The sequence below is a fragment of the Meleagris gallopavo genome, chromosome 34 (assembly GCF_905368555.1).
Source record: "Meleagris gallopavo chromosome 34, MGAL_WU_HG_1.1, whole genome shotgun sequence".
In the NCBI taxonomy this organism is placed as follows: Eukaryota; Metazoa; Chordata; class Aves; order Galliformes; family Phasianidae; genus Meleagris; species Meleagris gallopavo.
In genome coordinates, this window is record NC_139438.1 from 143,765 (window position 1) to 167,392 (window position 23,628).

Here is a 23,628-nt window from a genome sequence, read left to right on the forward strand (position 1 = left end):
CTCTGTGGGGTGATGCTGGGTGCCCTGTGGGTGATGCTGGGTGCTCTGTGGGTCATGCTGGGTGCTCTGTGGGTCATGCTGGGTGCTCTGTGGGTGATGCTGGGTGCCCTGTGGGGTGATGCTGGGTGCTCTGTGGGTGATGCTGGGTGCCCTGTGGGGTGATGCTGGGTGCTCTGTGGGGTGATGCTGGGTGCCCTGTGGGTGATGCTGGGTGCTCTGTGGGGTGATGCTGGGTGCCCTGTGGGTGATGCTCGGTGCCTTGTGGGGTCATGCTGGGTGCTCTGTGTGTCATGCTGGCTGCCCTGTGGGGTGATGCTGGGTGCCCTGTGGTGTGATGCTGGGTGCCCTGTGGGTGATGCTGGGTGCCCTGTGGGTGATGCTGGGTGCTCTGTGGGGTGATGCTGGGTGCCCTGTGGGTGATGCTGGGTGCTCTGTGAGGTGAAGCTGGGTGCTCTGTGGGTGATGCTGGGTGCCCTGTGGGTGATGCTGGCTCTGTGGGTGATGCTGGGTGCCCTGTGGGTGATGCTGGGTGCCCTGTGGGGTGATGCTGGGTGCCTGGTGGGTGATGCTGGGTGCCCTGTGGGGTGATGCTGGGTGCCCTGTGGGTGATGCTGGGTGCCCTGTGGGGTGATGCTGGGTGCCCTGTGGGTGATGCTGGGTGCTCTGTGGGGTGAAGCTGGGTGCTCTTGGGGTGATGCTGGGTGCCTGGGGTGAGCTGGGTGCCTGTGGGTGAATGGGTGCTCTTGGGGTGATGCTGGGTGCCCTGTGGGTGATGCTGGGTGCCCTGGGTGATGCTGGGTGCCCTGTGGGGTGAAGCTGGTCCCAGTGGGGTGGTGGGCATCCCTGGCACTATGTCCCACAGCGTTGCCAGCTGTCCCGTGGCTCTGTTGGCTGTCCTATGGTGGTGACAGCTGTCCCATGGCCATGCTGAATGTCCCATGGGGGTGGTGGCTGCCCCATGTGGTGACAGCTGTCCCAAGACAGTGGTGGCTGTCCCACAGTGGTGACATCTGTCCCAAGGTGGTGGTGGCTGTCGCATGGTGGTGACAGCTGTCCCACAGTGGTGCCAGGTGTCCCATGGTGGTGGTGGCTGTTCCAAGGTGGTGACAGCTGTCCCAAGTTGATGGTGGCAGTCCCACAGTGGTGACAGCTGTCCCAAGGTGGTGGTGGCTGTCCCATAGTGGTACCAGGTGTCCCATAGTGGTGACATCTGTCCCACAGTGGTACCAGGTGTCCAACGGCAGTGGTGCCAGTCCCATGGTGGTGACAGCTGTCCCAAGACAGTGGTGGCTGTCCCACAGTGGTGACATCTGTCCCAAGATGATGGTGGCTGTCCCACAGTGGTACCAGGTGTCCCATGACAGTGGTGACAGTCTCACAGTGGTGACAGCTGTCCCAAGACAGTGGTGGCTGTCCCACAGTGGTACCAGGTATCCCATGACATTGGTGGCAGTCTCACAGTGGTGACATCTGTCCTGAGACGATGGTGGCTGTCCCACAGTGGCGTCAGGTGTCCCATGGCGGTGGTGGCAGTCCCATGTCAGTGCCAAATGTCCCACGGTTGGTAGTGGCACTGGCTGTCCCATCACGGTGCCACGGAGGTGCCAGGTGTCCCCAAGGGTCTCCACATCTGTCCCTGTCCCCATGCCCTCCCTGTTACCCCCACCCCACGCCCCCCACGTGTGTCCCTGACCCGCATGGTGCGGTGATGCTGTGGATGTCACCTGGCGCTGGCTGTCCCCGTGTCACTGCCCACCCGCTTTTGCTCTGGACAAAACGACGCTCGGTTCGTTTTTAAATAACAATAATTAAAAAAACAAAACAAACAAACAAAACAGAACGAAACAAAACCGAAAGAAAATGTACAGCAGTCATTCCTCCCCACCACCACGAGGTCGGTCCTGCGGAGCGGGGGGATTTGGGCCAGTGCAACAGTGCAGGATGGGGGGAGAAGGAGGGTCCCTGGAGCCCCCCCTGTGACCCCACAACTTGGGGACAGCAGTGGGGACAGTCCTGGGTGGGTGGGGAGTGCCACGGAGCTAAGCCCTGGCTGGGGAAGCAGCCACAAAGAGGGGTGGGGGGCCCCGGGGTGCGGAGGTAGTGCTGGGGGCAGCAACTGGGGGGGCTGCTGGGGTCCTTCAGTGCCTTCCAGGTTCAGGTGGGGGGCGTAGAGGAGGGCTGAGCCGGGCTGGGGCGGTGCCGCAGGGTCTGCTCTTCCTCCTGGGGAGAGAGGGGATATGTGGGGGTCACTGGGGTGGGGACATCGGGATGGGGATACTGGAATGGGGACATCAGGGTGGGAACGTTGAGATGGGGACGTTGGGATGGGGATACTGGAATGGGGACATCAGGGTGGGAACGTTGGGATGGGGACGTCTGGATGGGGATACTGGAATGGGGACATCGGGATGGGGACGTTGGGATGGGGACGTTGGGATGGGGATACTGGAATGGGGACATTGGGATGGGGACGTTGGGATGGGGACGTTGGGATGGGGATACTGGAATGGGGACATCGGGATGGGGACGTTGGGATGGGGACGTTGGAATGGGGATATCAGGATGGGGACGTTGGGATGGGGATACTGGAATGGGGACATTGGGATGGGGAGGAGGGGATGTGGATACTGGAATGGGGACATCGGGATGGGGACGTTGGGATGGGGACGCTGGGATGAGGATACTGGAATGGGGACATCAGGATGGGGACATTGGGATGGGGATACTGGAATGGGGACATCGGGATGGGGACGTTGGGATGGGGATATGGGAATGGGGACATTGGGATGGGGATGCTGGGATGGGGATACTGGAGTTGGGTCTCCAGAATGGGGATAGCGGGGAAAGGACAGCAGGATGATGGGGACATTGGGATGGGGACACTGAGGAAGGATGGGGTCACCAAGATGGGTGCACTGGAGCAGAGATACCAAGATGGGGACATTAGGACACGGATATTAGAATAGGGACACGGGGATGGGGATGTCAGGATGTCAGAATGGGGACGCAGGGGTGGGGACACCAGAATGGACACTGGGATGGTGACATTTTTGTAGGGACACCGGGATAGGGACATGGGGATGGGGATACCAGGATGGGGAACCCCCAGGACACCCCATTTCAGGGATTCTCCACAACCTGGGGACAGGACTCGCCCCATGTCCCCCCACGCATGGGGTGAGGGCAGCATTGGGAGCCCCAAGCCCAGGGTCAGCCCATTTTGGAGGGTCTCTACGGCCAGAGGCACTCACAGCCTCTGTCACGCCGGCTCCAGGCCACTCTGTTGGGGCGAACGCCTCCTCCTCGCCCCGCGACAGCTCCGGCCCCTCGTCCTCGTACTCGGTGAGGTAGTCAGACTCCTCTAATGGGAGCAGAAAGGAGGGAAAAAGGGGGGTTTAGGGCCTGAATGCAGCCCCCGGCCCCAGCCTGTGAGATGGGTGCTCACCATCCGCGTATCCATCCGATGGGTAGGGCTTGGCAGGCTCAATGCGGGAGATGATCTCTGCCAGGTCTGTGAAACCAGCACTGGGGTACGTGAGCACCTACGGGGGGAAAGGGGTCCGTGAGATGTAACCCCCAAATGGGAGAGGGGTGAGGATGGGGGACGTGAGGTGGGTGATGGGGTGGAAGGGGACTAAGGCGGATAAAAGGGTGATTTGGGTTTCCCTTATACTTGGAAATCCCTTGCAGAACTTGAATGACCCAATGAGGGACTGGGGTGTCCCTGTGGTCTTGGGTGTCCTTGAGGACCTGGGTGGCCCTCGGGGAATTTGAATGGCCCAGCAGAAATTTGAGTGGCCCAATGGGCCTTGAGAACCTCAGGCGTTCTTTGAGGAGATTGGATATCTTGGAGGGCATGTGAGCATCTTTGGGGGAACCTGAATGTCCCTGGGAGGGTGAAGTGGGATGGGAAGTGGGGACAGAAGAATGGACCAAGGAAGGACAAATGGATGGAACAAGGTAGGGACGAGATGGAGAGGAGTGGCGTGGCCCAGGGGAGCAGGAGGGTGGGTGCCCTGGGACAGGTTCCCCACGCAGCTCCTGTTGCCCACAGACCCTGGTACCATCCGACTCACATCCATGCGTTTGCTCTCATAGAAGTCGGCCGAGCGCCGGTCCCTCACCATCTTCTCAATGATGTCACTCTGACTCCAGCCATCAAAGACCGATTTGCCATGCTGGTAGCCCACATCCTGTGGGAAGAGTGTGGCCACAGCTCGTTGGTGGCTTGGGTAAACCAAATGATGGCTTTGGGAGGCTCAAAGGATGGCCTGAGCACTCAGCTGATGGCTAGAGCATCCCAACCCATGGCAAGGACATTCCAACTGATGGTAAAGGGCACCCAACTTTTTCCTGGGGCACCCAAATAACGGTCAGGAAGTCTTAAATGATGACACGGGGACCATGAATGATGACCCAAGCACCTCAAATGATGGCCAGGACACTGCCACTGACGGCTTGGGCATCGTAAATGATGGTCTGGACAAGCCTAGGTGATAGTTCAGTCACCACACGAATGGTCAGTGCACACAGATGATGGCCAGGGCACCCAACTGAAGGCTAAGACATCTCAATCAGGGGCTGGGGGACACCAAAAATGCCAGGACACCCCAAGTGACAGCCTGCTGTACCTCGCTGATGGCTGGGACACCCAACCCAGTGACCTGGGCACCATAACCGATGGGCCAAAGCACCCTAAATGCTGGTTGGGGCACCCAACTCATTGCTGGTTGATGAAACCTGATGACCAGGACACACAGTTAACGACCTGGGTGCTCAAGAGGTGGCCAGGACACACTGTTAATGACCAGGACACCCCAAATGATGGCTGAAGGACCCCACGAACCCATGACGCGTGACACCCCATCGATGTCCCAAAGCCACCCACCAGCCTCCTCGCCCCCGACTCACATAGATCTCATCGAACTTGCCAAAATCCATCGTCTTGAAGCGGTCGATCGGGGGACGGATGTACTCACAGTACGAGCTGGACTTCACCACCTCCAGCTGCCTGACACACGACACATACGCCAAGCGCGACTGGATCTCCGCCATGTCGGGCACCTGCCAGGATGGGCTCCTCAGCACCCTGCTGTGTCCCCACGGGTGCCCCCGCGTGCCCTTAATCCTCACCTTGACTTTTTCAGCCCAAGGGTTGAGGCGCTTCCAGAGCAGCCACCACCCTGACAGGTTGTCCCCATAGTTGCACAGGTCTGTCTCGTCCTGGCTGCCCACGTCGATGGCAATCACCGTCTTGGCACCCATGTTGCGAGCGATGTCAGCTGTAGGGAAGGAGGAAGACGGGTTGGCAACACCATGGTTCCCCACATGAGAAGTGGTGGCACAAGAGGAGCAGGGCAAAGGACCCTTCCCAACCATGGGCTGGATGGCAAAGTCATGCTGGGGCCAGTGGGGGGACAAGCGACGTCCCACGGGCGTTGGATTTGAGGGCTGGTGGGGAGCAGAGCAGCGATGCACATGTAGGGGGGATGGAGGGATGCAGGCAAGCTGCGGTGTCTGTAAATGAGGAGGAACCCCAGGAAGATACTCAGTGCTGAGGACTCCAGGAGATGATGCAAGGTGGGTGGGGATGGGTTGAGTGGGGAAGAGGACGGAGGTGCCCCAGGGGACACCTGGAGCTGAGGACATCAAGAGATGGTGATGCAGTGGGGAGGAAGCTGGCTTGCATGTGAAGGAGGATGGAGATGCTCCAGAAGAGCACTTGGTGTCAAAGACACCAAGAAACACGATTCGGGATGGCCGCACGTAAAGGAGCACAAAGATGCCCCAGGAGGGCACCCAGCAGATGACGTAGGACAGAGGAAGGTGGGAAGCAAAGGATGGAGGTGTCCTGGGGAGGACGTGTGGTGTCAAAGACACCACGAGGTGCTGGGAAATGCCACACACGGCATGAAGGGCATCTGGTGCTGAAGACATCAAGAGGTGCTCAGAAAATAGATGGGTCATATGAAGGACGCCCAAAGAGGGCACCCAGTGAGTGCTAAGGACACCCAGAGGTGATGCAGGATGGAGGGAGGTGGCTGGCACATGCAGGAGGATGGAGATGCCCAGGGAAGGCAGACGGTGCCAAGGACATCAGCAGAGGAGGATGCAAGTTGGATGGAAGTGGGGAAGGAGTGCAGGAGAACTGCAGTGCCAAGGACACCAAGAGATGGAGGGATGTTTTTTGTGCGTGAAGGACGATGAGAGGACACCTATTGCTAAGAGGAGACGCAGGATGAAGGGCTGCATCCTGTGTGCCAAGAAACATGAAGACATCCTTGGACGCAGAGGCCAACAAGATCCAGTGCAAGATGGACGGACACCATTTGCACAGGAATGAGGATGAAGATGCCCCCAGGAAGGCACCCGACACTGAAGACACAAACAGGCAAGTCAAAAATAGGTGGGACAGCCCAAATCCAGCCCGTGTTGCCTTGAAGAGCATCGAAGCCCCATCCCATGGTGGCCACGCGGCCCCAACCCAACTGCCCACCGCTCGGGCTGGACCCAGTTACCAAAAGCCAACGCAAGACGGATGGACGCCTTTCGCACAGGAAGAAGATGCCCCAAGAGGGCAGCCAACACTGAAAACACCAACAGGCAACTCAAAACCAAGCTGGATGGCCCAAATCCAGCCTCAACGGGAGCTCGGAGAGCACTGAAGCCCCATCCCGTGGTGGCCACGTGGCCCCAACCCAACTGCTCTCCACCGGGACCGGACCCGGTGAGGGCGGTGGGATGCTACTTGCCTGGCAGGTTGTTGATGTAACCCCCGTCCATCAGCAAGTTGCCGTCCTTGGGGTCGCAGAGGGGTGGCAGGTACCCAGATAGGGTCATGCTGGCTCGCACGTACCGCCAGAGCGAGCCTGCACCGGCGGGGAACAAATGCAGTGAGCACGGCTCGCCCCGCGCCTGCCTGAGCCCCCCAGGGGGCTGCCCCTCACCCCTGCCCTTGCCCAGGGATGTCTGCACCCCACGGGGGTCCGGTGGGCACCCATGGGTGGCAGAGGGGCCGTTTGCAAAGCTCCACCTGGAATGGGATACGCGTGATTTTTTTGTTTGTTTGTTTGTTGGTTGGTTTTGTTTTCTTGAGGGAAAAAATAAAAATAAAAAATGGAGCGTTTCTGGAGGGGAGCCGGTGGCCCCGGAGAGGGAGATGCTGACCTGGGACATTGTTAACATAGCAGCCGTCCACGAGGTAGTGGCTGTCCTTGGGGTCGCAGAGTGGAGGCAGGTAGGGGGGATAGGAGGCACTGGCTCGGATGTAACGCCAAAGGCTGCCTGCCAGAGGGAGAGGAACGGTCACGGGAATGGGGGGGTGGGATGGGCACAAAGCCCCGGGCTGGAGATGCGATTTCAGCATCGGGAGAGAGTGGTGGTGGGGAAAGCACTCTGCTCACACCGGGCTGGGGATGGGTTAGGGGTGGTGAGCGGGGATTAGTTGGCGTTAGAGGAGAGGGAGGGGAGAGAGCCAGGCTGCCTACAAGCCACCGCGTTCGCCCCGTGGACGGCTCAATGTCCCAGGTGAGCTCTGGCACCAGGCAAGGATGAGGGGCAGCCACCGCATCGTCCCCATCACCGCACAGCCCCCACCACCATCAGCCCACCCCATCAGCACCACCACCACTGCACTGCCGCCATCACTGCCACCGCGTGGACCCCGCCACCATCAGCACACGCTCCTCATCGTGATGTCCCCACCAGCACCGCTGCGTTGTCCCCATCATGATGCCTATCCCCGTCACGACATACCATCCCCATCACGACGTCTCCGTCACCGTCAGCATATTGTCCCCATCATTACCTCCCCTTCACCACCACCACGTTTTCCCCACCACCCCCGCGGTGCCCCCAGCAGGACAGCCCCACACCCCCATGCTGTGAGTGAGGGTTACTGGGGTTAATGTTGAGCAGAGGTGTTAGGAGATGTGCACACTGGGGTGGGTTGCAGCTCTGCATCCCAGTTCTGTCCCTGTCCCCACGTGGGGACATGGGGAATTGCCAGGTTCTGGTGAGGAGCTGAGCTTTGCCCGTCACCAGCAATGGGACACCACCTCTGTCCAGGTGACAGTGACGTTTTTGGGGTGCCAGTGAAGAGATAAAGTGGTGCCACAGAGCGTCCCCAGTTCGATGGGGGGGCTCTTACCATCCGTGTGCACCCGCATGGCTGAGGCTGTGATGTCTGTTGTGACGTTGAAGTAGGGAAGCCAAAGGTCCTGTTGGGGACAAGACGAGGTGGGTGACGCCGTGAGGACAGTGGTGGTGGGGGCGAGGGGCAGACAGGTTGGGACCCCAGATTGGGGTACAGCCCACCTCGATCTGCTTGTCCTGGAAAACTTTGTTGATGCTGGCGTTGAAAGATGAGCCCGAAAACATGGAGGTGATGGGGTAGGTGAGGTCCAGGACGGTCGCAAACACCGAATTCATGCGCTGGAGGGGGAGGAAGAGGAGGAGGATGAAGAAGGAGGATTAGAAGGAGGCAGAAGGAGAGGAAGGAGGAGGAAGTTGAGGAAGGGGAGAAAGAAGGAGGAAGGAGAGGAGGAAAGAGGAGAAAGAGAGGAGCAGGAGAAAGAGGAGAAAAGTGGAGAAGGAGGAGGAGGAAGAAGATGGAGAGAGGAGAAAGAGGAGGAGGAAGGAGAGGAGGAGGAAGGAGAGGAGGAGAGCAGAAGAAAGAAGACGAAAGGAAAAAAACTGAGGGAAGGAGGGAGAAGGAAAAGAGGAAGAAGAGGAAGGAAAAGGAGAAGTGCTCACCCCGCTGGGGGTGGCACCCACCTTGGCCCACTCCCGTGCCCGCTGCTTGGTGCGCACAGCGCTGCGCTCCTCGGCGTACAGCGCGCCGATGAAGGAGCCGATGGAGGTGCCGCCAACCATGTCGATGGGGATCCCCACCTCCTCCATCGCCTTGATCACCCCGATGTGGGAGCAGCCCCTGGGGGAGGAGAGGAGAGAAGGTGGGGTGGGAAAAAGAAAGAGGGATGAGAGTGGTCAGCAGTGTCACGGGTCAGTCACAGAATCACAGGATGGTTGGGTTGGAAGGATGGAGGATGATGAAGTTCCAACCCCCTGTGCCATGCAGGGCCACCAACCTCCATGTCTCACAGCAGCCCAGGCTGCCCAGGGCCCCATCCAACCTGGCCTTGAACACCTCCAGGGATGGACGGGGCATCACAGCCTGTCTGGGCAGCTGTTCCAGCACCTCACCACTCTCTCTGTAAAGAATTTTCCCCTGACATCCAACCTAAATCTCCCCTCCCTCAACTTCAAACCATTTCCCCTCGTCCTGCTGTTATTTACCCTTTCCCAGAGCTGATCCCCTCCTGTCTGTAGGCTCCCTTTAGGTCCTGCAGGCTGCGCTGAGCTCAGCCCCAGCCTTCTTTTCTCCGTGCTGAACCAGCCCAGCTCCCTCAGCCCGTCCTCATAGAGGAGGTGCTGCAGCCCCCTGCTCACCTCTGTGGCTCCTCTCCAACAGCTCCCTGTCTTTCTTCAGCCAACCCCCTGCCTCACCCATCCTGCCATACGATGCACCCACCTGGCTCCGCCGCCACCCAAAACGAGGGCGATGGTGTTCCCGGTGAGCACCCGCGCCAAGCGGGAGAAGTCGCTGTGCCGATCGGCGCTCCTGGCAAACACCTTCTCGTACATCTCTCGCTTGGGGATGGAGAACAGGCGGTGATGATGGCAGCAGAGCCACGGGGACACTCGGGTTGGGGACGTGGCATGGTGGCACCTACCAGCTTGGCGGGGCTGCGTCGGGAGAAGACGCGGCGCGGACACTTGATGTGCAGGTGGCCCGAGCACCAGCTCCGCATGTTGAGCCACTCAACGGTGCGTGATGGGCTGGGACCGTCCTCACGGTGTAGGAGGACCAACTGCTTCAGTGCACGCACCGCTGTGTTCTCCAGCATCTGCTCCAGCTGTGGAAAACACCAGCAGATTGGTATTGGGTTGTCCGCATCACTTCTGCCCTGTTCTGCATTGGGTTGTTCCTGCCATATCCACCCCATTTGGCATTGGGTTGTTCCTGACATGTCCACCCATTTGGCATTGGGTTGTTCCTGCCATGTCCACCCTATTTGACATTGGGTTGTTCCTGCCATGTCCACCCATTTGGCATTGGGTTTTTCCTGCCATGTCCACCCCATTTGGCATTGGGTTGTTCCTCCCATATCCACCCCATTTGGCACTGGGTTGTTCCTGCCATATCCACCCATTTGACATTGGGTTGTTCCTGCCATATCCACCCCATTTGGCACTGGGTTGTTCCTGACATGTCCACCCATTTGGCATTGGGTTGTTCCTGCCATATCCACCCATTTGGCACTGGGTTGTTCCTGCCATGTCCACCCCATTTGGCACTGGGTTGTTCCTGCCATGTCCACCCATTTGGCACTGGGTTGTTCCTGCCATGTCCACCCATTTGACATTGGGTTGTTCCTGCCATATCCACCCATTTGAACTTGGGTTGTTCCTGCCATGTCCACCTATTTGACATTGGGTTGTTCCTGCCATGTCCACCCCATTTGGCATTGGGTTGTTCCTGACATGTCCACCTATTTGACATTGGGTTGTTCCTGCCATATCCACCCCATTTGGCATTGGGTTGTTCCTGACATGTCCACCCCATTTGGCATTGGGTTGTTCCTCCCATATCCACCCCATTTGGCACTGGGTTGTTCCTGCCATATCCACCCCATTTGGCACTGGGTTGTTCCTGCCATGTCCACCCCATTTGACATTGGGTTGTTCCTGACATGTCCACCCCATTTGGCATTGGGTTGTTCCTCCCATGTCCACCCCATTTGGCACTGGGTTGTTCCTGCCATATCCACCCCATTTGGCACTGGGTTGCTCCTGCCATATCCACCCCATTTGGCACTGGGTTGTTCCTGCCATATCCACCCCATTTGGCACTGGGTTGTTCCTGCCATGTCCACCCATTTGGCACTGGGTTGTTCCTGCCATATCCACCCCATTTGGCACTGGGTTGTTCCTGCCATGTCCACCCATTTGTCATTGGGTTCCACATCCTGTCCACCCCGTTTGTCACTGGGCTGCCTAGGCCACGTCCGCTCATCTGATGCTGGGTTGTCCATCCTCATTACCCACACAGCATCGGGTTGTCCTCATCACATCCACTCCATTTGGAGTTGAGCTGCCCCTGCCATGTCCACCCATCTGGCATTGGGTTCCACCTGCCACGTCCACCTCACCACACATCCCTCACCTCTCCTAGCGCTGGCTCCTGGTCCCCCAACCCAACGATGAGGATGCAGTCTGCCTGCCGGATGCAGCGCACGGTCCACGGCGTCAGAGTGCAGTCAGTTTGGTAGAGCACGATGCGATGGATGTCTTCTTGCTGGGCCAGCCAGCCCGACAGACGATACTCATGGATGCTAATGGATGGAGGAGAAAGATGGTACGGCGCTGGGGCACCGGTGATGCCCCTTCTGCTGAGAGTTACCTGTCCAGTGCCGAGGAGCCGAGTCGGGCACGGATGATGTCACTGGTGAGGACCAGCGCGGGACCTGGGGGAAGTGGGTATATCATCAACCACAGTGTCACGTGGCTGTGGTCACCACCAAACCATAGTTGCCGCTGTTTGTGTGGCCGCCGCAACACTATGGGGCTCTAGTCATCATCTGTGATCACCTGTGATCACCAGCATGCCATGGGGCTCCAGACAACACCAAGCCATGGTCACCACTGTTGCGTGGCCACCAAGCATGCCATGGCATTCCTGTCACCGCCAAGCCACTGTCAACACCATCACACGGCCACCACAAAGACACCTGGTACCATCACCACCATAAGTGTGTGGTCACTACCATGCCATTAGGATTCCACTCACCACCAAGGCATGGTTGCCACTATTGCATGGCCACCACAATGCCTTGGGCTTCTGGTCACCACACGCCATGACCCTTGGCATCTCATGGGGCTGTGGTCACTGCTGTGTGCCACGGTTACCACCGTGACACAGAACCGTGGCCACCACTGAGTCACGAGGCTGTGGTCACCACCACACCACGGTCACCTCCACCACGTGGTCACCACCACACCACGGTCACCTCCACCTCATCACGGCCACGGTCACCACCACGCCATCACTCACCAATGGCATTCAGTGCGTGTTTGAGCTCCAAGGTGAAGGCAGCCGTGGGCACGTCGTCACACACCGGCAGCACCGCCACCGTTGACAGGTTGCTGGTGGGGTTGGTGGGCTCCGAGCTGGAGGCCATGCCCAAACCAGAGCCTGCAAGAAGAGAAGATGCAGTGGCGTGGTGCCTCAGAGAAGGGCACTCCCTCATCACCTTGTCCTCGTTGTCCCCTTTGGGGCCCACCTGCGAAGGGGCCGCGGAGCTGCTGGAGGTTTCCCAGGATCTTTTGGCTCAGGAGGTGGATGAGACGGGTGACAACCTGTGGGACAGCCATCAGGACAGGATCCTGAGCCAGAGACGTGACAGCACATAAAACACACACGGGATCCTCTTCTGGTCTTGCTCCGTGGTGCTGACACGACTACCACACCTCCCTGGGGATCTCGGAGAGCAACCCCAAGGGGCACTAATCTTTCTCCCCAACCAGCCTTAATCATCACTTTAATTCTTTAAGATGGATTTAATGAGCATCAGAGCCATGAGTCGGGATGTCGGACGTGCTCCTTCCCCAAGAAGGATGTGCAGACCCTGGGACAAGCATCACCAACACGGCAGGTCTCCAGACTCCAGCAGGATCAAGCCGTGGACACCACCAAACCACGGCCGTTGCCACGCCGTGGGGCTGTGTCACCGCCACCACCGTGATGCAGAACCATCATCACTTCCACCCCACGGCCACCGCTGCGATCACCACCATACTGTTGCCACCTTCACACTGCAGTCACTTAAATGCCACTGCTGTGCTGTGCAGCCAGTATCTCTCCAACCTCTAAAATATCCCAAATTTTGGGATCGGTGAGGCATCGTGGCTTTACCCAGGGCAGCCCTCGGCGTTACGTGGCTCAACCCTCCCCTGTTTGGGGTTGAGATCCATCCCACTCACCCATCCAACTGTGGGGATGCAGTCGGGACGCCCAGCACAACCCAGTTTTCCCCCAGAGCAGGGCAAGATTTTGGCTGTACCTGAGGGTACCGACGCTTGATGTTGTTCAAGGTGCCTTCGGGCAGCTTGGCCAGCTCCGTGTCCCGCACTGCGTGCACCGTGGTGGCACGGGGTTGCCGGGTGAGTGCTTCCACCTGGAGATGACGACACGTGGATCAGACATAACAGCAAGATGTCGTGTCCCACCCCCGGCCCGGCAGGGCTCTCACCACGCCGATCAGATCCCCGCGGCCGTACTCCCCGATCAGCTCCTTTTTGCCGCTGCCCTTCTGGATGACGGAGCGGAGCCGCCCGTTGAGAGTGATGTAGGTGCAGTCCGACCTGTCACCCTGCCTGGGGACGCCGAAGGGGACGTCAGCCCCCACGGTGGGGTCCTCATCCAGCCACAAGTGCGGGTCACCCACCTGTAGAGAGCCCGGCCGGCTTCCACCGCCATCCAATCGATGGCGAAGTCCATTTGGCGCACGAAGGGTGACATGCGGGTGACCACGGTGTGGGCGACGCTCAGCACCACGCTGGGCTGCTCCCGCATGATCCTACGGACCAACAGCAGCTGGGGGACACGGCGGTGACCCCAGGAAGTGCCACCGCAGGCGCTGAGCCCTATGGCCCCATCGATCCGAAGTGTTGCCCCAAATCCCCCCCCTCCTCGTTGGCGCTTTGGGACTCACTCGTAGAAGTCCGACTTGGAGATCTTGAGGAAGGTACAGTCGCGGTTGGCCTTGATGGTGAAGATGAGGGGCTCCCCAGTGAGCACGGCCAGCTGCCCCACCATCTCACCGGGCTGCGTCAGGAAGAGGCAGACATCCTCGGCCTTGTCGATCATCCTCTGGTAGACGTGTAGGCAGCCCCACAGCACGAAGTGGAGGCTCACGTCCTGCCAGGACAGCGCTCCATCACCAGGACTCATAGGGCAGAGGCAGGAGGAGCAGCACCCCATGGAAACACGGGGTAAGGGGAGCAAGATGCTGCACCATTCCCTCGAAACCCAGACCCACCTGGTCCCCTTGACGGGCAATAACCGTCCCAGCTTTGGCGTGATGAAGCAAGACACGGTTGTTGAGAAGAGAAGGGTCCTGGGAGAAAGGAGGGTGACACACAATGTGATGGGGGCCATGAAAAAGCCCTACAGGGCCACCACAAGATGACTGGGACCACAAAAAATCCATGTGAGGCCACCATGAGGTGATGGGAACCGTAAAAAATCCATACTGGGCCACCACGAGATGACCGGGACCACAAAAAATCCATGTGAGGCCACCATGAGGTGATGGCAACTGTAAAAAATCCATATGGGGCCACCATGAGATGATTGGGACCACAAAAAATCCATGTGAGGCCACCATGAGGTGATGGGGGCCATGAAAAAGCTATAGGGGGCCACCATGAGATGATGGCAACCGTAAAAAATCCATATGGGGCCACCATGAGATGATTGGGACCAAAAAAAATCCATATGGGGCCACCACGAGATGATTGGGACCACAAAAAATCCATATGGGGCCACCACGAGATGATAGGGACCACAAAAAATCCATATGGGGCCACCATGAGATGATTGGGACCACAAAAAATCCATATGGGGCCACCACGAGATGATTGGGACCACAAAAAATCCATATGGGGCCACCATGAGATGATTGGGACCACAAAAAATCCATATGGGGCCACCACGAGATGATGGGTACCATGAAAAAGCCATAGAGACCACCACAAAACAACAGGGCCCACAAAACAATGGGGACCTCCATGGGGCAACGGGACCACAAGGGGACAACAGAACCACCAAGAGGCCACGGGGGACCACCATGAGGTGACAGAGACCCAGCAGAAGCAACGGGGGACCACCATAAAGTCACAGGGACGACCACAAGGTACTGGGGAGCACCACGAGGTGACCCCAGACCACCCCGAGGCCCCCCGGATCTCCCTTGCACCGTCTCCGTTGGTGACCTCACCTCCACCTTCATGAGTTTGACCAACTCTTGCTTGGCAGCCTCGAAGATGGAGCTGGTTTGGCGACCCTGGTAGGGCTCAAAGGGACAATCCACCACGGCTGAGTCGTCCTCACAGCTGTACCTGTAGATGCCTGATGGCTGCTCCTCCACCGTCACCGACTTGCGTTCCTTGGGCTCGTGTGAGATGGACTGCGAGGACAAGGGACAGCTTCAGTGTTGGAGTCGAGGTGGAAACGGATTGAGGAGGACGTGGGGGACCCAGTCCTACCCGAGAGAAGGCAGCCAGGGGGCTGGTGCTGTCCTCCTGCAGCGATACTGAGATGCGGCCGCGCTCGTAGGCCATGTCAAAGTCAGAGCGGGGACCCTTCTGGATGCCTGTGTCCCACCAGGGAGGGGAACGGGTGGTCAGCAGCAGCACAAGGCGGGCAAAAATGGGGTGGGAGAACTGGGGGGAGGCACGCATGAGGCCAAGGAAGGGGGGGAGGGGGGGAATGCATGACACAGAGGGGATGCACAACCCCATGGAGGATGGAAAACTCTATGAGGGAATGCATGACCCCATGGAGAATGGAGAATGGAACACAGGCCCATAGAGGGATGCACAAGCCCCTGAAGGGATGTGTGACCCTATGGAGGATGCATGGTGCCATGAGGAGATGTGTGACCCTATAGAAAATGCGTGGTGCCATGGGGGGTTGTGTGACCCTATAGAAAATGCATGGTGCCATGGGGGATGTGTGACCCTATGGAGGCTGCATGGTCACAGGGGGAGATGTGTGACCCTATGGAGGATGCATGGTGCCATGGGGGGTTGTGTGACCCTACAGAAAATGCATGGTGCCATGGGGAGTTGTGTGACCCTACAGAAAATGCATGGTGCCATGGGGAGTTGTGTGACCCTATAGAAAATGCATGGTGCCATGGGGGTTGTGTGACCCTACAGAAAATGCATGGTGCCATGGGGGATGTGTGACCCTATAGAAAATGCATGGTGCCATGGGGGGTTGTGTGACCCTACAGAAAATGCATGGTGCCATGGGGGGATGCGTGACCCTATAGAAAATGCATGGTGCCATGGGGGATGCGTGACCCTATAGAAAATGCATGGTGCCATGGGGGGATGCGTGACCCTACAGAAAATGCATGGTGCCATGGGGGTGTGTGTGACCCTATAGAAAATGCATGGTGCCATGAGGGGTTGTGTGACCCTATAGAAAATGCATGGTGCCATGGGGGGATGTGTGACCCTACAGAAAATGCATGGTGCCATGGGGGGTTGTGTGACCCTACAGAAAATGCATTGTGCCATGGGGGGATGTGTGACCCTATGGAGGTTGCATGGTCACAGGGGGAGATGTGTGACCCTATGGAGGATGCATGGTGCCATGGGGGATGCGTGACCCTACAGAAAATGCATGGTGCCATGGGGGGATGCGTGACCCTACAGAAAATGCATGGTGCCATGGTGACCCTATGGAGGATGCACAACCCTCAGCAAGTGACGCAGTACCCTGGGGGGTGATGCACAAGACTAAGGGACCCTCTCTTTCCCCCAAGCCCCCACCCACCAGAGATATCCACCGGCATGGAGATGCAGCGGCTCAGCAGCGGTGGTCCAGGGGCATCCAGAACTCCAGCTTTCAGTGGCTCAACTGCTGGGACAGACGGCTGTGAGCCCCCTCCTGCTGTAGGGTGGGGGTCAGGGGGGTCCAGAACCTTACTCAGCTCCGTTGGTCTCTCCCTGCCCTCCTCAGCAGAGCCGAGACCCCGCTTGCCGTGGCGGACTGGGCTGGTGCGGGTGGCGTGGCTGGGCTGCGGGAAGAGCCGCAGCGGCTGCATCTCCTGCAAAGGGACAAGGAAACAGTGGAGCCAGGACTCTTTTTGCCCCTACGGTGGGAGATTCTTATTTTCGCCCCCCCCCCTTCCATGCTCACGTGGCTGAAAAGCTCGTTGGTCAGCCCCAGGTAATTGTGCAGTGCCAGGAAGGTGACGCGTTGCAAGCGCACCATGATGATCTGCGGGGACAAGGAGGTGTCACTGTCCCCTGCTCGTCCCCGGTGACATCCCAATGGGGTCTGGCTCACCTGCACCACCCGCACCAGGCTCTCAGGGTATTTCTCAAAGACAGCTGAAAAGGCTTCAACTGGTAAACGCAGAACTGTAGAATCCTCCGCCGCCCGCGCGCACACCGTCCGGTACGGCCGCTGGTGGCCCTAGGGGACAGCAGGGGTGGCAGTGTCATTGCTGTCCTGGCAATGACTCCTGGCTGGGAGCAGGGATAGAGGGACGTTCACAGGGTCAGGGCGGTGCGGTTTGGGAATGGCGGTGGTTGGGTTGTGGGATGGCTGTGGTTGGTTTTGGCTTAAGGGATGGGCACGGTTGGGGTTGGGGATGGTTGTGGTTGCGTTTGGAAACGGCCATGGTTGGGTTTAGAGAAGGCTGTGGTCGGGAGTGGAAAGGTTTGGGGATGGCCATCGTTGGATTTGGAAGGGTTTGGGGATGGCTGTGGTTGGGTTTGGGTTAGAGAATAGCCATGGTCGGGATTGGGTTAGGGGATGGCCATGGTTGAGTTTGGAAGGGTTAGGGGATGGCCATGGTTGGGTTTGGGGATGGCCATGGTTGAGTTTGGAAGGGTTAGGGGATGGCCATGGTTGGGTTTGGGGATGGCCATGGTTGAGTTTGGAAGGGTTTGGGGATGGCCATGGTTGGGTTTGGGGATGGCCATGGTTGAGTTTGGAAGGGTTAGGGGATGGCCATGGTTGGGTTTGGAAGGGTTTGGGGATGGCCATGGTTGGGTTTGGGTTTGGGGATGGCCATGGTTGGGTTGGGAGATGGCCATGGTTGAGTTTGGAAGGGTTAGGGGATGGCCATGGATGGGTTTGGGTTTGGGGATGGCCATGGTTGGGTTTGGGTTTGGGGATGGCCATGGTTGGGTTGGGAGATGGCCATGGTTGGGTTTGGAGAGGTTTGGGGATGGCCATGGTTGAGTTTGGAAGGGTTTGGGGATGGCCATGGTTGGGTTTAGGTTTGGGGATGGCCATGGTTGGGTTTGGAAGGGTTTGAGGATGGCCATGGTTGGGTTTGGGTTTGGGGATGGCCATGGTTGGGTTTGGGTTTGGGGATGGCCATGGTTGGGTTTAGGTTTGGGGATGGCCATGGTTGGGTTTGGAAGGGTTTGAGGATGGCCATGGTTGGGTTTGGGTTTGGGGATGGCCATGGTTGAGTTTGGGTTTGGGGATGGCCATGGTTGGGTTTGGAAGGGTTTGGGGATGGCCATGGTTGGGTTTGGGGATGGCCATGGTTGAGTTTGGAAGGGTTTGAGGATGGCCATGGTTGGTTTGGAAGGGTTAGGGGATGGCCATGGTTGGGTTTGAGGATGGCCATGGTTGGTTTGGAAGGGTTAGGGGATGGCCATGGTTGGGTTTGGGGATGGCCATGGTTGGTTTGGAAGGGTTAGGGGATGGCCATGGTTGGGTTTGGGTTTGGGGATGGCCATGGTTGAGTTTGGAAGGGTTTGGGGATGGCCATGGTTGGGTTTGGGATGGCCATGGTTGGGTTTGGAAGGGTTTGGGGATGGCCATGGTTGGGTTTGGGTTTGGGGATGGCCATGGTTGGGTTTGGAAGGGTTTGGGGATGGCCAAGGTTGGGTTTGGGGATGGCCATGGTTGAGTTTGGAAGGGTTTGAGGATGGCCATGGTTGGTTTGGAAGGGTTTGGGGATGGCCATGGTTGGGTTTGGGTTTGGGGATGGCCATGGTTGAGTTTGGAAGGGTTTGGGGATGGCCATGGTTGGGTTTGGGTTTGGGGATGGCCATGGTTGGGTTGGGAGATGGCCATGGTTGGGTTTGGAAGGGTTTGGGGATGGCCATGGTTGGGTTTGGGTTTGGGGATGGCCATGGTTGGGTTTGGAAGGGTTTGAGGATGGCCATGGTTGGGTTTGGAAGGGTTTGGGGATGGGCAAGGTTGGGTTTGGGTTTGGGGATGGCCATGGTTGAGTTTGGATTAGAGAATGACCATGCTGGGATTGGGTTTGGGGATGGGCAAGGTTGGGTTTGGAAGGGTTTGGGGATGGCCATGGTTGGGTTTGGGTTTGGGGATGGCCATGGTTGGGTTTGGAAGGGTTTGGGGATGGCCAAGGTTGGGTTTGGGGATGACCATTGTTGGATTTGAAAGGGTTTGGGGATGGCCATTGTTGGATTTGGAAGGGTTTGGGGATGGGCAAGGTTGGGTTTGGAAGGGTTTGGGGATGGCCATGGTTGGGTTTGGAAGGGTTTGGGGATGGGCAAGGTTGGGTTTGGGTTTGGGGATGACCATGTTTGGGTTGGGAAATGGCCATGGTTGGGTTTGGAGAGGTTTGGGGATGGCCGTGATTAGGCTTAGGATTCTTGTGGACAACCACAATCAGTTTTAGGTGTTCCCGGGGACCACCACAATTGTTGGGGACAGTTTTGTGACGGGCTGGGAACAGCTGAGGCACCGGTACCGTGATGACATCGAGGATGCTGAGCAGGCTGTGCACACTGTCTCCAGGAAACACCTCTTTCATCACTGTCTCCTTTCCATCCTGCACAGACAAATCCCTCTGTTCTTCACAGCTCCATCTCCGTGGTGCCCCCATCCCATCCCTGTCCCCACAGTGTCCCCATCCTGTCCCCGTCCCCGCACCGGCTCGGTGAGGAGCAGCTCCAGCTTGCCATCCTGCAGCACGTAGATGCTGGTGTCGGGCTGCCCGGGTCGGAATACATAATCCCCTTGTTGACACTGCTGGAAAACCATGTGCTTGCAGAGCTCCAGAAACAGCGGCTTCTCAAAGTGTCCCAACACCCTGCGGGGATGGGGACAGCAGGTGACACAGCGCTGATGGCCACTGCACCAAAATGCCACCTCGCATCCCGTTGCTATAGCAACAGCAGATGCAGAGCGTGAAGCATCCGTGATCCAGCTCCCAAAAAAAGGCTCTGAGGTGTGGATGGGTCACTACCCCAGCTTTAGGGCTGGGGACAGCGGGGGACAGAACGTGAATCCAGGGTTGTTCTGAGACTCACCGGACGTTTTTGAGCATGTAGAGCACCTCGGAGGGGAGGTGGGAGTTGGCCACGTCGAATTCGGTCAGGTCAGCTTCCAGCACTGAGGGAGGGGGTTCCTTCAGCTGCAACGTGGGCAGCTCCTTCTGGATACGCAGGAACCTGAGGGGACAGCGAGGTGACACCGGGCTCTGCCACCACCACCACCACCACCACCACCAACCAGGGGAACCTCACTTTTTGGCAATGTTGAGCATTTTGAGTTTTTTCTTCATGCGGGGCCGCGAGGTGCTGGAAATGGTGGTGTCTACCAGCGAGGAGGTGGACTGGGAGACCTGGGGGAGGGGGAGCGAGGCGTGATGTCAAGCTGCGGTGACATCGGGGAGTGTCACCCCGTGGTGACATGAGGGAGATGCCACCCCCAGCATCACCTTGCGCATGATCTTGCGCCCGTAGAACAGCATCTTGTCCCTTTTTCGGAAGCGGTATTTGGGCGTCTCCTGTGCAGGCGCCTCTGGAAAGTGGGGAGGGGACAGTGCTGTCACCCCACTTGCCACCCTCTTTGTCACCTCCCCCATGTGCCCAGTCTTCCACGGGGGAAACTGAGGTGTCTCTGTGTCAATCTCTGGTGTCACTCACTCTTAAGGCGCAGCCGCCGGACCAGCAGCACGATGCCAATTGCAAAGAGGATGGTGAAGAGGCTGAAGCTGAGCATCGCCCACAGCATCTGGGGAGGAAGATGAGGTCCCTGTGTCACTTCCCATGGCACTGCCACCCCGATGGCGTGGAGGGACAGCGGCCCCTGGGGTGTGGGGACAGCCCCTCAGTAATGCTCAGCAGCAGGACCGCATCCCCCAAAAGTGTGGGGACAAGTCTGAGACCCTTGGAGCACGGGGACAGGTTGGTGTCCCCTTGGCTGTGCTTGGGGCTTGGGGACATTGTCCACAACGGTGCGGTGACAAGTTGGTGTCCCCTGGGGCGTGAGGACAACTTTGTGTGCCCTTAGGGGTACTCAGCATCGGGGTTCAGGCTGCGCCCCTGCGTTATGGTGGCAACTTTGTCACCTTCGGTTGCCTCAGCAGCAGCAAGAACTGAAACTTTCAGACCATGGGGACACGTATGCATCCCTTTGAGCTGTGCTTAGGGACAGTGTCCCTAAGGGACAACTCTGTGCCCTCGGAGGGGACTCACCGTGCTGGTGGAGAGCTGCTCCTTGGTAAAGAGCTCAGACAAAGTGGCCATCAGGGACGCGTCCTGCGGGGACAAGAGGCTGAGCTGCAGGGTTGGGGATGTGGGGTGGTGGCTGTCACCTCGTGGGGACATCCCCTACCTCCGCCTCCTCCTGTGGCTCCAATGCACTCTGCCCCATGTCCGCTGAGGGGCTTCGCCCATGCAGAAATCTACCAAAAAATGGGAAAATTAGAAAAATATTGTGGGGTACGCAGCTTGGAGGGGACACAGAAGGGACACCAGGGAATGGTGACAGCGTGGCGACGTCTGCAAATGGGGTGAAGTGAGGTTGGGGTTGGCTTTTTTAACCCAACGGGATGCATAGGTGACCCCAGAGTGTCCCACGGGTGCCTTTGAGGTGGGGACACCTGCAGATAGGGTGAATTTGGGTCAGGGGTGGCTGCCCACCCCAGTTGGATGCATGGGGGCTGTGGCAGGGGGTGTCACCAGAGTGTCCCCACGGTGCTGGGTGGCACAGAGCGGAGCAGCTGTTGGAGGATTTCTGTGTCCTTGAAGGGAGGAACTGTCCCAGGCATTGCGACAGCCCTCTGCTGTCCCCGTGTCACACGGTGTCACCCCCCTTCTTCCCCCCAGCACCCAAAGGGGACAGTGCCACCCCCCCCCCCAAAAAACCCAAAGGGGACAGTGCCACCTCCCCCCCAGCACCCAAAGGGGACAGTGCCACCTCCCCCCCCAAAAAACCCAAAGGGGACAGTGCCACCTCCCCCCCAGCACCCAAAAGGGACAGTGCCACCTCCCCCCTCAAACACCCAAAGGGGACAGTGCCACCTCCCCCCCCAAAAAACCCAAAGGGGACTGTGCCACCTCCCCCCCAGCACCCAAAAGGGACAGTGCCACCTCCCCCCTCAAACACCCAAAGGGGACAGTGCCACCTCCCCCCCAAACACCCAAAGGGGACAGTGCCATCTCCCCCCCCAGCACCCAAAGGGGACAGTGCCATCTCCCCCCCCAGCACCCAAAGGGGACAGTGCCACCTCCCCCCCCAAACACCCAAAGGGGACAGTGCCACCTCCCCCCCCAGCACCCAAAGGGGACAGTGCCACCTCCCCCCCCAAACACCCAAAGGGGACAGTGCCATCTCCCCCCCCAGCACCCAAAGGGGACAGTGCCACCTCCCCCCCCAACACCCAAAGGGGACAGTGCCCCCTCCCCCCCCAGCACCCAAAGGGGACAGTGCCACCTCCCCCCCCAGCACCCAAAGGGGACAGTGCCATCTCCCCCCCCCAGCACCCAAAGGGGACAGTGCCATCTCCCCCCCCCAAAAAACCCAAAGGGGACAGTGCCACCTCCCCCCCAACACCCAAAGGGGACAGTGCCACCTCCCCCCCCAGCACCCAAAGGGGACAGTGCCACCTCCCCCCCCAGCACCCAAAGGGGACAGTGCCATCTCCCCCCCCCAGCACCCAAAGGGGACAGTGCCATCTCCCCCCCCCAAAAAACCCAAAGGGGACAGTGCCACCTCCCCCCCCAACACCCAAAGGGGACAGTGCCACCTCCCCCCCCAACACCCAAAGGAGACTGTGCCACCTCCCCCCCCGTCGTCCTTCCCAAGGACACCCCCAGGAGCTGGCGGTGCCACCGGTGCACGGACAGCACTGGGGATCGGCAGCGTCACCCACAGCTACTGGGGGGGGAGGGGATAAACAACCCCTGCGGCTCCATTCCCCCCCACTACGGGGTGTCAATGCCCCTCCCCTCCACCCCCCCCGAGATTTCCTGCCCCACCCCACCGTGCTGAGCCCCCTGCCAGCCCCACACCCCCGCGGTTGATGCTGCCCTCCCCCTCTGCATTTAATACCCCCCCCCAAATTAAAGTCCATCCACCAGGATCAATATTACGCCCTCCACACCTTACTGACCCCCTCCCCCCCCCAAACCCATACATCACCCCTAGGGCTATTATTGCCCCCTCCCCACCCACATATCCCCCCAAAATCCGTATTCCCACCCCCCAAATCCATGCATCCCCCCCACACGGCTATCATTGCTCTCCCCCAACCCCTTTTGCCCTCTCCCCACCCTCACATCCCTTTTCCAGAGCATATGAACCCCTCCCTAAACCCTCTCCCAGCCCCCCCAGGGGGTATTACCCCTCCCCCCCCCCCAGACCCTCTCCTTGGAGCGCTCCTGCCCCCGCCCCGCCCTCACCAATTGCTTCCCACCCCGCTCCGGCCTCGGCGGCGGCCCCAGGCGGTCATGGTCCCTTTAAACCTCCTCCCGACGTCTCTTTTTGATGACGTAAGCGGAAGGAGGGCGGAGAGCATCTTGGCGACGCCGCCATCTTCGGAAGGT

The 23,628-nt window shown here is 58.9% G+C and overlaps 1 protein-coding gene across 13 annotated transcripts; it reads right to left on the reverse strand.

Annotated features, from left to right (window-relative positions):
- Positions 1-1,787: 1,787 nt before the first annotated feature.
- On the reverse strand, positions 1,788-23,623 carry PNPLA6 (patatin like domain 6, lysophospholipase). Of its 13 annotated transcripts, none has more exons than XM_085214801.1 (36): positions 23,485-23,623; positions 21,416-21,485; positions 21,277-21,339; positions 20,725-20,812; positions 20,517-20,599; positions 20,323-20,420; positions 20,107-20,247; positions 19,727-19,886; positions 19,545-19,625; positions 17,147-17,275; positions 16,997-17,077; positions 16,631-16,904; positions 15,331-15,437; positions 15,063-15,251; positions 14,103-14,180; positions 13,776-13,981; positions 13,509-13,640; positions 13,314-13,437; positions 13,125-13,238; positions 12,345-12,447; positions 12,116-12,256; positions 11,465-11,528; positions 11,228-11,396; positions 9,735-9,917; positions 9,533-9,651; positions 8,776-8,932; positions 8,317-8,433; positions 8,150-8,219; positions 7,168-7,284; positions 6,753-6,869; positions 5,134-5,282; positions 4,912-5,064; positions 4,077-4,193; positions 3,446-3,542; positions 3,252-3,361; positions 1,788-2,220 (listed from the first exon to the last, which is right to left on the reverse strand). In XM_085214801.1, the coding sequence occupies exons 2-36, from the start codon at positions 21,452-21,454 to the stop codon at positions 2,155-2,157; spliced, it is 4,236 nt and encodes a 1,411-aa protein (XP_085070927.1). In that variant the 5' UTR covers positions 21,455-21,485; positions 23,485-23,623; the 3' UTR covers positions 1,788-2,154. The 13 variants fall into 13 exon arrangements, with proteins under 13 accessions (XP_085070927.1, XP_085070936.1, XP_085070928.1 ...); XM_085214810.1 differs by lacking the exon at positions 7,168-7,284 and having other exon boundaries at positions 12,345-12,420; positions 16,631-16,714; positions 16,784-16,904; positions 23,485-23,621; XM_085214802.1 differs by lacking the exon at positions 23,485-23,623 and adding an exon at positions 21,724-21,920.
- Positions 23,624-23,628: the final 5 nt, after the last annotated feature.